General features: G+C 43.6%; 1 protein-coding gene across 1 annotated transcript in view; it reads right to left on the bottom strand.

The window, feature by feature from the left end:
• Slc5a1 (solute carrier family 5 member 1) overlaps positions 1–13,775 on the bottom strand; it is a 69,599-nt gene extending 55,824 nt beyond the window's left edge. The window contains exons 1-2 of the mRNA XM_021210850.2: positions 13,448–13,775; positions 1,216–1,287 (exon numbers count right to left, since the gene is read on the bottom strand). Coding sequence (XP_021066509.1) covers positions 1,216–1,287; positions 13,448–13,582 — 207 coding nt within the window. The 5' untranslated portion in view covers positions 13,583–13,775. The remainder of the gene's footprint in view (positions 1–1,215; positions 1,288–13,447) is intronic.
• Between the last annotated feature and the right edge of the window lie 1,130 nt (positions 13,776–14,905).

Genomic DNA, 14,905 nt, shown 5'->3' with positions numbered 1-14,905 from the left:
TGCCAACTACATATCTGACAGAAAATTAATAGCCAGAATGTACAAAGAAAACTGCTCCAACCCAGGCATGAGAAAACCTCCTTTTGAGATGTTGGGTTGCGGTTGTCTAAGAGACCCCCAGAACTTATAGGCTCTCCCTACTGATGGAAGGTAAGTTCCTATTGCTAAAGACACTGTGCACTTCAGACAGTGCCCAGAGGCCCCTGAGCTGGAGCCCAGCTGAGAGCCTCCTCTCTGAGGAGGAGCCTTCATGGTATCAAAAGACACCACGAAATCTCCCAAAGGAAGAAAACAATTCAAAAATTCAAAATCCAACCATGCCATCCCTAACAAACTAAACACCTAAGGACTGTAACAATGAGCAACGTGGCATGATAGCCCTAAGGGTGCGGCCGTGGCACACATACCTTCGTGGTAACTAAGAGCTCTCTGGTTGGACTTAAGAACTGCTCAGCAGCGGGGAAAGCATGTCTGTTACTGGAAAGGTAGCCACTTCTCAGGGGCTTGGTGAAGGCATGGTCACATGGATACCTACAACTTTACTAAGTCAACATAATGCCTAACTATAATTCTAAATATTTGTCCTCATACCAGAGATTTAGGTAAGTCCAGGCTTCGCTGCTCATCAAGAAAAGCCCTCTTTATGACAAATAGAGACCATGACTGAAAACCACAACCAATCAAAGTACAGAGCTGTGGAGCCCAGCCTTGAGGGTTGCATCAACAAAACAATTCCTGTACCTAAGACTTGGGGGAACATTATAAAAGAGGGGGTGAGATGATTAAAGGGACCTGAGGATCGGGGAATTTGCTTCGCAGTTGTGTCTCATCAGCATGACTGCCTACACATGAGCTGAACTAAGGCAACAGTTATAGATACGCCAACGAGGGCGTGGAAAAGCCAGCTCAACCCTATACTGGAACTTCCCAGGGACAGAGCACACAAAATGGTTATCCGATACCAAATAGCCCCGAAACATACATGCAAGTAATATCATATGACCCAGCAGGTTATATTTAGGAATGTATATGTATATACATATAAGCTTGTAACAACAATGAATGAAAAGTAAGGCCAGAAATTTGAAAGAGAGCAATGAGGGAGTGTTTAGAGGTAGAAAAGGGAGCAGTGTGGTGTGGTTATATTATAATCTCAAAAAATAAATACTGAGAAAGAAAGATTTAAAAATAAACTTTTTTTCAGAGAAAACTTACCGGCCACCACACCATACTTCGGCCTGCCAAGAAGAAACCTCCAACCGTCCCACGATTAGTGGAAAACATGGCCTGAGGGAAAGAGGATCAAAAGTTTAACCAGAAATACAAAGAGTTAATTTGCCAATAAAAGAGCATCCCCCTCCCACAACGAGCTCTATCTTGTAACCATTCCGCTCCTGAAGCACTTCTCCATCCTATCTGCCCTGCACATAGGAAGCACGCCCAGCTCCCCCCACCCCCCCACCCCTTCCCCGATCCCAGCCTCAGCAGGCTCACACAAAGGAGCTCATGAATGCTCAGAAAGGGAAACTGAGGCCCTAGAGCTAGCTCTGCAGTTTACCTACCATGCAGTTTGGGGCACATCCTGGACCTGTTCACTTTGGTTTTCTTTGCATGTTAAACAAGGGGAAATGGGACATTTTTGTGTGCGTGTGTCTTATGTGCATACCAAGGTGTAATGAAATATACCTTTAAAAAGTACCAAAGGGTATGTAACATATCTCAATAAAACTGTTAAGAACAAAATAAGGGCTGGAGAGATGGCTCAGCCATTAAAGGCTAGGCTCACAACCAAAAATATAAGAAAAAAATTAAAACGTTACAATAATGCACAGTGTAAACACTTAGTCCTACTGAAAAGACAAGATATTCAAGCTCAACTCATATTTTTCCTCTCTGAATATACACGGGAACTTGCTAGAGTCATTAATTTGCAATATATTGTGACCAAGTTCAGAATGAATGAGGAAAGCCCTTCTGACAGCAAGAAATACTTCATGAAGAGACAGTGTTTCCTCAGGTCTTGAAGGAAAGGTGGGGTTTTGTTAACCTGGGGGGAACAGGGAGGAGGGGGGAGATTTCAGACTTCTGGACTGGCAGTTTAGGGATTGAGGTAGTTCAGCACCCAGTGTGTGGAGAGAGGACAACAGTGACCCTACCTAGCTCTTGAGCCTGGCTAAGGTGAATGAATGTGGAGAGGGCAAAAAGCAAGACTGCATTGAGGCTCTCAAATGCCAGGCCAAAAGGAGCAGGCTTTATTCACAGACACTGAGAGCCACTGAAGTCTTGAAAGGAGACAAATGGCCTCTATACTCCAACACAGAATGAGTACAGTCTCTCTCCCAGATCCTCTGGAATCACCACCTCTGAACCTGCAGTCATTCCGGACCCAGCCTCTGGCTCAGTGCCACTGGCCTGGCTTCGAGGCCTCTTCCTTCTCTCTCTCTCTCTCTCTCTCTCTCTCTCTCTCTCTCTCTCTCTCTCTCTCCCTGGCCCCTTTGTCCAGACTCTTGTTAATAAATGATAGTGGCTTTTTCTCTTATCAATGGTCCAAAGAAATTAACCTCTGATGTCATTTCTGCAGCGAACAGGTTCGCAGCAGGAACACCCTTACAGGTGCTCAGACTGCGCCAGTGGCTTGGAATCCTTTGTGAAATAAGGCTTTTATGCCTCCAATCCACCAATAAGGATTTACTGAGCACCTCTGTGTGTGGTGGAGCACCAGTGAGAGCACTCAAGTCTTTCTTTCCTGGCAGTATGCCCCTCCTCCCACAAGACATACTCTGAAGACTGGGAATAGCACCATGGCAATGGAACAGAGAAGGCAGCCGGCACTGAGGCGGGAGTAAATACTGAAAGGTTCATATTCTAGAAACTGACCGGAGAAAGATCACTCTTAAGATAATTCTAGCTGGGCAGTGGTGGCGCACGCCTTTAATCCCAGCCCTTGGGAAGCAGAGGCAGGCGAATTTCTGACTTCGAGGCCAGCTTGGTCTACAGAGTGAATTCCAGGACAGTCAGGGCTACACAGAGAAAACTTGTCTCAGAAAACCAAACCAAAAAAAAAAAAAAAAAAAAAAAAAAGAAAGAAAGAAAAAAAGAAAGAAAGAAAGAAACACCCACCCAACAATAACAAGACCTGAGATCAGCGCCTGGAACTACAATCCTCTCAAACCCAGATTCCTTCCTACACACCAGTGTAAAATCACAATAACAGCCAGGGCAATGTCTCCACTGCAGCCCTGCCGCCTGTCCACAAGAGGCCTGAGAAGCGCAGCACAGCCAACCCAAAAGCCAAGGACTTCACAATGGCCTTCATGACTGTGTTAGAGGTCCTAACAGAGAAAGGAAGGACACGCCCATTAAAGAAATCTGTGAAGCACAAACAGTAAAGTGAAGAAAATAGTTCACAACTTGCAAGTGGAAATAGAATCAATAATAATAATAATAAAAAAAAATCCAAACTGAGGGAACACTGGAAAGGAGACATTTAGGAACTCAGAGGCAAGCCTCACCAACAGAATGCAAAAGATGGAGGAGAGACTGACTCTCAGGCACTGAAGGCAGGCTCAAAGAAATGGATACCTGGTCAAAGAAAATGTTAAATCTAAAACAAAACCAAAGGGGGGGGGAGGAGTATGCAGGCACAAAACATCTAGAAAATCTGGGACACTATGAAAAGACCAAACTATGAATAATAGGAATAGAGGAAGGAAAAAGAAAGCCCAGGTCAAAGACACAGAAAATATTTTTTTTAAAGATTGATTTATTTATTATATGCAAGTACACTGTAGCTGTCTTCAAACACTCCAGAAGAGGGCATCAGATCTTGTTACGGATGGTTATGAGCCACCATGTGGTTGCTGGGATTTGAATTCCGGACCTTCAGAAGAGCGGTCGGGTGCTCTTACCCACTGAGCCATCTCACCAGCCCCCAGAAAATATTTTTAACAAAATTATAGAAGAAAATTCTCCTAACCTAAAGAAGGGGCGCCTATCAAGGTACCAGAAGAGTATAGAACACTAAATACACTTAACTAGAAAAAAAAATCCCCTTGGCACTTAATAATTAAAGCACTAAACATACAGAACAAAGAAAGAATAGTAAAAGCTGCAAGTGAAAAAGACCATTAAAAATATAAAGGCAGACCTATTAGAATAGTATCCGACTTCTCAATGGATACTCTAAAAGCCAGAAGGGTCTATGAGCCAACCAATGTGGTTAAGGGAGTAAACTGCTATGAGTGGCTCTGAACAGATGTTAAAGAAGCTCTAAGAGACCACAGATGCCAGCGCAGACTATTATACATATCAAAACATCACAGCAGATGGAGAAAGAAAGATGTTTCATTATAAAAAACAAATTTAGTAGTATCTATTTATGAATCCAGCTCTACAGAAGGAGCTAAAAAGAAAACTTCAACCTGAAGAGGCTCACCACACTCAAGAAAACAAAACAAAACAAAATCCACACCACAACAACAAAATAACGGAAATCAACAAACACTGCTCACAGTGTTTGCTCTCCGCAGCATGGTCTCAATTCCCTAAGAAAAAGACACAGACTAACATTTGCTGTATGAAAGAAACACCGTGACATCAAGAGTAGACATTGCCTCAGGGTAAAGGGATGGAAAAAGACATTTCAAGCAAACAGAACTAGGAAGCAAGAGTGTACAGTCATTTTAATACTGAAAAACTAGACTTCCGAGCAAAACTAACCAGAAGAGAAGAGAAGGACACTACATACTTGTCAAAGAAAATTCCACCAAGAGGATGCTGCGATTCTTAGCGTCTATGCATTCAAAACAAGGGCACCCAAGTTTATAAAAGAAATACTATTATAGCTTAAATCACATATTAACCCTCACATAGTGATAGTAGGTGATTTTGGTATCTCTCATCAATAGACAGATCATCAAGGCATAAACTAAACAGAGAAATGCTGGAGTTAACTGATGTCACCAGATGGACCTAACACAACACTTCACCCAAACACAAAAGAACATGCTTTCTTCTCAGTGGCTCAAGGACCTTTGTCCAAAATTGACCACACGCTTAGACATAAAGGAAGACACAACAGATGCAAGAAAATTGAAATAACTCCCTGTGTCCCATTTGACCACCATGAATTAAGGCTGGATATCAACAACAACAGAAACAACAAAAAGTTTACAGACTCATGGGAACAAACAATTCACTACTGAATGAAAAATGAGTGAAGAAAAAAATTAAAGACTTTCTAGAAATGAATGAGAATGACGTCACAGGATACCCAAGCCTAAGGGACAGGATAAAGAAGGCTCTAAGAGGCAAGTACACTGAATGGTGTGCCGAGAAGGTAGGAAAGGGTCTCTAGGAAGTGCTGCCCAATGTCTGCCCCTTAAGAACTGAAACTCTGGAACAGAGAGAGAGAGAGAGAGAGAGAGAGAGAGAGAGAGAGAGAGAGAGAGAAAGAGAAAGAGAGAAAACACCCAAAAGGAATAGATGGCAAGATATAATCAAACTCAGGGCTGAAATCAGTAAAATGGAAAGAAAAGAATCAATGAAATAAGGTTCTTTGGTAAAAATCATTAAGATTGAAAGACCTTTATTCAAAATAATTAAAGATTGAGAGAGAATACCTAAATTAACCAAATCAGAGGCAGAAAGGGCAATATAACAACAGACACTGAGAGAATTCAGAGAATCATAAGGATGTACTTTAAAAAACTATACTCCACCAAATTGGGAAATCTAAAAGAAATGGACAATTTTTTGATACATACCACCTACCAAAGGTAAATCAAGTTCAGATTTTAAAAAATTAAACAGACCTATAACCCCTAGTAAATGGAAGCAGTCATTAAACGTCTCCCAACCCAAAAACAAAACAAAACAAAACAAAAACCCAAGGACAGATCACTTTAGTGCAGAAGACTTTCAAAGAACAGTTGATGCCAACATTCCTCAAATTATGCCATGAAATAGAAACAGAAAAACATTGCCCAACTCGTTTTATGAGGTCTCACAGTCACCCTGATACCCAAACCACACAAAGACCCAACTAAAAAAAAAGAGAGAGAGAGAGAGAATTACAGACCAATTTCTCTTATGAACATAGATGCAGAAATTCTCAATGAAATACTTGTAAACTGAATCCAAGAGCACGACAAAAAGATCATTCACCATGATCAGGTAGATTTCAGCCCAGAGATGGTATGACATATGTAAATCTATAAATGTGACCCACCATATAAACAAACTAAACGATAAAAAACATGAGATTGTGTAGAGAGAAGTGTTGGTGCACTGTGTAAAAGTGTTCATCTGTCAATTAAAAAAAAAAAAGCAGCTTTGGCCAATGAACTGAGGCAGGAAATAGGGGGTAGGAGTTCTGGGAGAAAGAGAGAGAGAGAGAGAGAGAGAGAGAGAGAGAGAGAGAGAGAGAGAGAGAGAGAGAGAGAGAGAGAGAGAGAGAGAGAGAGAGAGAGAGAGAGAGAGAGAGAGAGAGAGAGAGAAATAGTCAGCAGGGGGGAAGATTCTTCTGGACAGAGAGGAAGATGGCTGCATAAGCCCGAGGAGGGGTAACTAGCCAGTAGAAGTTAGAGTAGAACATACTGGATTGTTGAGATATGAGCTAGTCGGGAAGCAGAGCCAAGGTTATTGACCTAAGCATTTACTAATAAATAATTAGTCTCAGAGTCATTATTTCTGGGAACAAAGAGCTTGGGAGGAAAAGCCCAGAATTACATTATCATCTCATTGCGTGCAGGAAAGACCTTTGACAAAATCCATCGCCCCTCCATGATAAAAGTCCTATAGAGATTAGGTTATAAGGGACATACCTCAACATAATAAAGGCAGGTCACAGCAAGCTCGTTGTCAACATCAACAAAAAAAGAGAGAAACTCAAAGCAACTGCACTAAGGTCAGGAACCGACAAGGGTGTTTACTCTCTCCATATCTATTCAATACAGTACTTGAAGTCTTAGCAATAAGTCAAGTAAAGATCAAGGGGATACAAACTAGAAAGAAGAAGTCAATGTATCTCTAGTTGCAGATAGTCTAATAGTATATATAAGTGACCCTAAAGCTTCCACCAGGGAACTCCTACAGCTGAAAAACTCTTTCAGTAAAAGTAGCAGAATACAAAGTTAACTTTACAAAATCAGTAGCCTTCCTATATACAAATAACAGGAGGACTGAGAAACAAGTCAAAGAAATAACACCTTTCACACTAGCCTGAAATAATAGAAAATATCTTGGGGTAGCTCTAACCAAGCAAACAGAAGACTTGTATGGTAAAAATGTTATGGCACTGACAAAGGAAACTGAAGAAGGATCAGAAGTTAGAAAGAACTCCCATGTTTGCGAATCAATAGGAATAAAGCAGCGAAAATGGCCACCCTACAAAAGGCAATCCACAGGTTCAACACAGGATTCCAACACAGTTCTTCACACAACTTGAAAGGACAACTTTCAGCTCCCTAGAAAAACTCAAAATACCCAGGATAGCTAAACCAGTCTTGAATGATAAAAGAATTGCTGGAGGTGTCACCTTTCAAGTTCTGTACTACGGAGCATTAGTAGTTTAAAAAAATAATAATAATGGTATTGACACAAAAACAGATACATTGATCAATGGAATCAAATCAAAGACAGGACCACACTCTATGAACGCCTGATTTTTTTTTTTTTTAATAGAGAAGCCAGAGATACAAACTGGAGAAAAGGCAAAATCTTCAACAAATGGTGCTGTTCAAAGTGAATGGCTGTATGTAGAAGAATGCAAATAGATCCATATTTATCATCCTGCACAAAACTCAACTCTAAACAAAAGACCTCAACGCAAAGCCAGACACACTGAATCTTATAGATGAGAAAGTGGGGAATAGTCCTGGACTCACTGGGACAAGAAAAGACTTTCTAAGCGTAACTCTTAGTGCACAGGCACTAAGAACTGCAATTGATAAACGGCACCTCATGAAACTGAGAAGCTTCTGCACAGCAAAGGACACCATCAGGCAGACAAAGCAGCAGTCTACAGGATGGGGAAATGTTTCTTACCGAGTACACATCTGATAGAGGGCTACCATCCAAAATATATAAAAACCCAAGGGCTGGAGAGATGGTTCCGTAGTTAAGAGCACTGGCTGCTCCAAGCACCCACATGGCAGCTCACAGCTGTCTGTAACTCCAGTTCCTGGGGATCTGCTACTCTCACACATCATGCATGCAGGCAAAACACCAGTGCACATAAAAACATACTTTAATAAAAAAATAATAAAACTGGAGAAAAAAAACATTTAAAAGGGGGGAGGGGAGGTTATAGATCAAAACAGAGAATGCTCCGAGAAGGAAACACGAATGAATGAGGAGCAGTTAAAGAAATATGTAGCATGCTTAGTCATTGGGGAAATGCAAATCAAAACTGTTTTGAGATTTCATCTTACACTAATCTGAATGTCCAATACCAAAAACAGAAGTGACAGCTCATGCTGATGAGGAATACAGGGAACACTCCTCCGTCACTGGTGGAAATGTAAATTTCTACAGTCATCATAGAAATCAGTTTGGTGGTGGCTCCTGACAAAGATAGGAATCAACCTACTTCAAAACCAGCTATACCACTCTTGGGCATATACACAAAGGATGCTCCAATCCTAATTCAGAGACACTTGCTCAACTGTGTTCAATGCTATTCTATTCATAAGAGCCAGAAACTGGAAACGACCCAGCTGTCAATCAAAAAGATGAATGGATAAAGGAAATTTGGTACATCATAACAATGGGATTTGATTTAACCATTATAAAAAATGAAGTCGGGGCTGGAGAGATGGCTCAGCAGTTAAGAGCACTGACTGCTCTTCAGAGGTCCTGAGTTCAATTCCCAACAACCACATGGTGGCTCACAACCATCTGTAATGGGATCTGATGCCTTCTTCTGGTGTCTCTGAAGACAGCTACAGTGTACTAGTCATATATAGAGAAAATAAATAAATAAAATCTTTTTAAAATAAATAAAAAATGAAGTCACAAATTTGTAGGTAAATGGATAAAACTAGAAAAAAATAATCCTGAGTGGGATAACCGAGACCCAAAAATGCAAATATAATATACATTGTTTCTATGTGGATATTAGTTGTTAAGTCATTGACAAGCATGCTACAGTTTATTTAACTGTGGAAGTTGGGTAGAGAGGAAGGGACTGGAGTAAGGGAGGCATCTCCCTAGGGAGGAAGAATAGAATAGACAGTGATAGATGGAGGATTGGAGTGGGGACTGGAGTGGGAGGGTCTAACAGGAAGCTGGGGGGAAGAAGGGGACAAGGGAGAAACAGCTAAAACTAAGGGCCATTTGAGGGGTCATATGAAAACCTAGTACAGTAGAAACTTCCTAAAATGCATACAAATATGATGGTTATCTAGGTGAAATCACCAAATAACAGGTCAACGATTAGGCTGTCTTAACGCCTCCTCTGCCAGCAAAAATAAGCTACTATTTTTCAATTTAGCCTTAGGACCAGGGCAGAAAACCACCACATTCTTTACCAAAATCTCACAAGAACAGTCTCCAGCCCAATTGCTACTATTGTTCCTCTCTGAAACCTCTTGAGACGGATCCCCACCCTCTGCACAGCTCTCAGCACTACTGTGTCATAATGTAGTCCAGAGGGACCTATATCATCCATCTGATTCACTAAATATCACACTGGTCCACCATACTGATGGCATTATGCTGAATGGACCAAGTGGTCAGGAAGTGGTAACCACTTCAGACTTGTTGGTGAGGCATGTGCACATCAGAGGATGGAGAATATCCAACCAAAATTCAAGAGGCCACTACCTCAGTGAAACTTCCAGGAGTTCAGTGGGATGGGGCACGTAGAGATAATCCTTTCCTAAGGTTAAAGATTACGTTATTGCACCTGGCCCCACCCACTACTAAGAGCGGATCACAATGCTTAGTGGGCTTATTTGGATTCTGAAGACAGCACATTCCTCACTTGGGTGTGTTACTCCAGCCCATAGACCAAATGACTCTAGCTTTGACACTGCTACCTTCAAATGGGACCTGGAACAAGGAGAAGGTCCAGCTCTTCCAGCTGACTCAGAGAGGATCCTGGGGATTTTAAGTCAGGGTAATCTGCAGACAATTAGTCTCCCTTTGAGAGACAGCTCTTGGCTTGCTATTGAACCTTCATGGAAACTAAATGTCTGACAGAGGTCCATCAAATCACCATGTGACCTGAGCTGCCTGGCAAGAGCTGGGTATTAGCTGACCCATTAAGCCATATGGTATAATGTGCACAACAAAGGGAGGCAGAACTCTGAGAGAAAAGAAGGAAGGAAACTAGCCAGGGTGCTGGCCCTCAGAGTGGAAGACTCGTGTGTACCAATCTTGTTCGGTGTAACCTACATAGGTCACAATCAGGTGACATGTAAGGAACTGAGAAACTGAGGGTGTGGGGTTCGAGGTGGTACCAGGAAGTTTTTTTTTTTTTCCTCCTCCAGGCTGTCCAGAGATGGAAACTGGACTCCAGGGGAAACTTTCTGATGAAATATTCAAGGTAAAGCTGTTGGCAGCTCTCGAAAATTTTTTTGTCAAATAATGTAATGAAAAGATATATGATTATAGGATGAAGAGGATTGAGGCCAGCAAGCACTAGGTCTATGTTCATGCAAATCCATGAGGAAAGAAGAAGCAGAGGACATGGGAACAGCACTGTCCCTTCAATGGTGGGGAAGGAACAGTGGAGACGGTTTTCCAGGAAGGCAGTGTCTTGAATTGGAGAAAGGAAGAATAGCACAGGCTTTGCATCCTAGGCTCTGGGTTCTAACCATCCCTGCTCTGGTACTGATTCATCTAGATGACCTCTGGTTACACATTCTTTCCCCCATTAATAAAATGACAAGGCTAGGCTCCCCCAGAGGCTGTTCCAACTCAAGCATTCAACAGTGCTATTAACTGAAAGGCCATTCCAACTCTTGCAGCAAAGATCTTATTGGTTTAAATAACAAAAGTCTGAAAGACAAGCAGTCATCTGATTCGGTGTCTGGGGAGATGGCTCAGAGGTTAAAAGCACTGGCTGGCCTTTCAGAGGACCCAGGTTCAATTCCCAGTACCCATATGGCAGCTCACAACTGTCTATAACTCTCCAATTCTGCCTTCTTCTGGACCCTTAGGACACTGTACACATTGGTACAGACATGCAGGCAGCACACCTGTATACACAATATAATAAACTACTAATAATACATTTTTGAAAAGAGAACAAAACAAGTCTGATAGTGGGTGCTTTGAATTTTGTGGGTTCTCTACCACATAATTTTATTTTGCCTTGTCCTATTATCTTTATAGACCCCTAAAAGTGTAAAAGTGATTCCTGGCTTATGAGCCATACAAAAATGGGCTGTGTCCCAACATTTAGCCATTGGGCTATAGTTTTTAACAACACTAGCTTGGGTGGCTAGCGTCTCCCAGCAAGAACAAGTTCTGTGATTCAACTTAAGCTGCTATAAAATCCCCTGAAGAAGCAATGTGAAATAGTGAAAGAAAAGAGAAATATCAAACAAGTGATGGCCCAAAACTCAAAGATAATCAATGAGGATGCAAAGTTGACCCAAACTGAATATTATTGGAATGAATAAGGCTGAAGATGGAGGAGCATTAGCTGTGGGTGGTTTTCTAAGGCAGCACAAGGGGCTTGGGTTAGTCTCTGCAGTCCAGAAATCACTCAGAAGCCAGTGCATCCATCCCTAGATCAAGCCACCTTAACACTTCCATAGGAAAAAGAGGAGTGGTAAAAGACCAAGGTCCAGAGGACTGGCTAATGGGAGAAGATTGAACATAGACAAATACTAACGGGCTCATTAAGTAGCATTTTAACAGGACAAGTGACATTGAATCACAGATATTTCAAAAGTGCAAACACCATAAGAAATGTAAACACTTGCAGGATTACTGGGAAGGCTAAAAGAAGCTGGGATAAGAGCACTGAGTGATCAGTGCATTCTGGGAAGGGGCCGTCTGGTATGGCTAGCAGATAGTGGGTTTACATCTTGACTCCAATATCTATCAATACGAATTGGAGGGCGAAGGCAGAGAGCAAGCGCTATGCTTGAGGGCCTGGTGTCTAGGCAAAGATCAGGACACCTAAGTTCCTGGAACAGTCCCGAGGATTGCAAAGTCTTAGGCAACTCACAACCACCTGTGACTTCAAGTTCCTCGCGTGTGAAACTGTAACTGGCAATCCTGTCTTCCCAGTCCTGTGGCTTTTTGTGTGAAGGTGTATTGTCCAGCTTACTGTTGCTGCCCATCTTACTTGAAAATACAAAAACTATCCAGGGCATGGATCACACACCCTGGAAGGTGAATGACGGAAGCATGAGAGACTCATAAAGACCTTTTAGACTCAACTCTCAGTGTTTGTGGGAGAGGATCCTAGGCTTAGATACAATCACACCTATTTCAGGCGTGGATGAACAGAGGCTGTGGGAAGTTCACTCTGCATCATTTAGTTCAACCACAGGAGAGTCGAGGCACCTATGCTAGACCCTTGCTACCTTTAAGGAAGCCAGGTATACTGATGAACGTCTGCCCCACAGATCCCATACAAGTGACAACTGAGGAGCCTTTCTGTTATGTGTGATTTATACAATTCTTTTTGAAAATAAAATAAATAAATAAATCTGTGTTTCCTTTTACTTCCTGATGCAGCACTGTCAGTGAAAGGGTTAACGCCCGGCCATCCTTTCCTAACTCCAGCTTCTTCCACACTTCAGCCTTTAGAGGTAGCTGAAATGCTTGCACACTTTGCCCAGCTGTTAGGTGTGCCAGCATCATAAATGAACTTTCCAAGTTCCAGGCTTTGAAGAACAAGTTTCTCTGGTTTGGTGTGTCCCCAGAGTCCCAAGAGGAGATATATATATATATATTTCCCTCTTCCTGAGACCAGTTCACTCTCTGCTCACCCGCTCCTTCCTCATCTCTAACCCCAGATGGCCTCTGTAATTCCACCATGCAAGGCCTCTGGATTACCCTTCCCCAGAAGGGGGCATTGGTCAGCCATAGACTGCCCCAAGCACCTGCAGTCTGCAGAGGTGGTGACTCCTGGCTCTCAACTGCTTCTTTCCCATTGGAAAGTGGATGATTAGGAGGTCAGATAATGTTGATCCACGTTGCATTTCCTGTCCCTCACATTTTATCCTAGTCTCTGTGATCCTCTGCTTTCCCCCTTAGCTCAGGATCTTCCGTGGCCTTCCTGACAGGCTCCCTTGGGCATCCTCTACCTTCCTACACACAGGCCTCCTGTGCCCTGAACTCTTCCCCAGCGTTCCCGGGACATCTCCACTGTAAGCCCATCCTGCCTCGTTGTGGCTCAGGGAATTCATGGCAACTTTGTGTGCCCTCTTATGCCACACAGTCGCCCTGGCCTCTCCAGCCCGTGCCCAGGACCCGCACATACCCACAGCCCGACAGCCATCACCACCACGAAGTAGATGACGATGACTGAGATGTCAGCCGCATTGCGAATGCGCTCGTAGGACGCGATGGGTGCATCGGTGGCAGTAACCGCGGGGCTCAAGGTGCTACTGTCCATGGCGGTGGCGACGAGTCCCTCCCGGCTCACAGGCTCACCGGGGCCACTCACTCCTTATACTGCTTTTAAGTTAATGATCAGCCCCGAGGGAGGGGACCCGCAACAGTGGGGCTGCGCGGCAGGAACGCTGGGCCCCTGTGCTGCTGCGCTGCACCGCACCGTCGGGAAGCAGCTCCTAGGTGTGCAGTGCCTTAAGAGGAATCAGCAAAGCTCAAGAGAGACTGCGGGCGCCTGGGCGCCTGGCCGGCAGGTAAAGTCTGTTCTGTGAGCAGGGAGGGGCCTGCTAAGGGGTGGTGACTGCCTGGCACAAAAGTCTTCTGTGCTCCCGCAGTGGGCACCTCGCACAGTTGCCACGCCTGACCTGCCACGGAGTCCCACGTGAGGCAGAAAAGGAGTAGCTACACAGACGGACCAGAGGCATCTGGAGCCGAGCATCTATAGGCTGGGGCCCATCTACGGCAGGTGCTTTTGAAGCAGACCTGGCATCGCTGTGGACTGCTGTCCCTGTGAAAGAGGAGTGCAGGACTTTTCAGAGAACTCAGCCAAGTTCTCGGTCTCCTGGAGAAATTTTCAGGAGGATGAGATTGCTGGACGGTGCTGGGGGAAAACTCAGTTCAAATCTCTTGACCACAGGCATCACAGACACCCATTCCTGACTTCTCTACAGCATGCGATCCCTAGAAACAATGCAGTTCCTCCCGTAAGAGCACAGCTGTGCGAGGTACCCACTGTGGGAGCACAGAGAGAACGGTAACCACCCGCAGCCTGGAAGAAGGGGTCCCATTGCAGCCATTTCTTTGTCCTGTGTCTTCACTGAAATGATTCAACCAACCATGCATGGAAATAGTTGTGTACTGAACTTGTACAAGCTATTTCCCTTGTGATTCTGTAAGCAATACAGTATGGTGATGTTCCATAGCTTGCGCGCAGTGGTGTTACAAGTAACCTAGGGATGATTTAAAGCACATGAGAAGACGTGTAGGTTATATGTGTGTCTATGTAGTTATGTCATTGTATGCAAAAAGATTTGACTTTCAATATTAACTGGATCCTGGAACCAAGTCCCCTCCCTCAGAGAGCAAGGGACAACTTGTAATGTGCTCCGAAACCAGTTTAAAGTGTGAGAGATGTCTAGTTGCCGTAGCATATCCCAGTGAACACAATGCTCAGGAGACAGAGACAAGGGGATGCTGACTGGAGGCTGGGCTATGTTTAGATAGTAAGACCCTGAATCAAAAAAGTGAAGTGGAGCACACAGACGAGAAAATGCCAGAGAATCTCGACCAAGGCGCTCATGACACCCTGGGCATTCAGACAGGTGCC

Source organism: Mus pahari, chromosome 13 (genome assembly GCF_900095145.1).
Source record: "Mus pahari chromosome 13, PAHARI_EIJ_v1.1, whole genome shotgun sequence".
Classification (NCBI taxonomy): Eukaryota; Metazoa; Chordata; class Mammalia; order Rodentia; family Muridae; genus Mus; species Mus pahari.
This window is presented reverse-complemented; position numbering and strand designations above follow the sequence as displayed.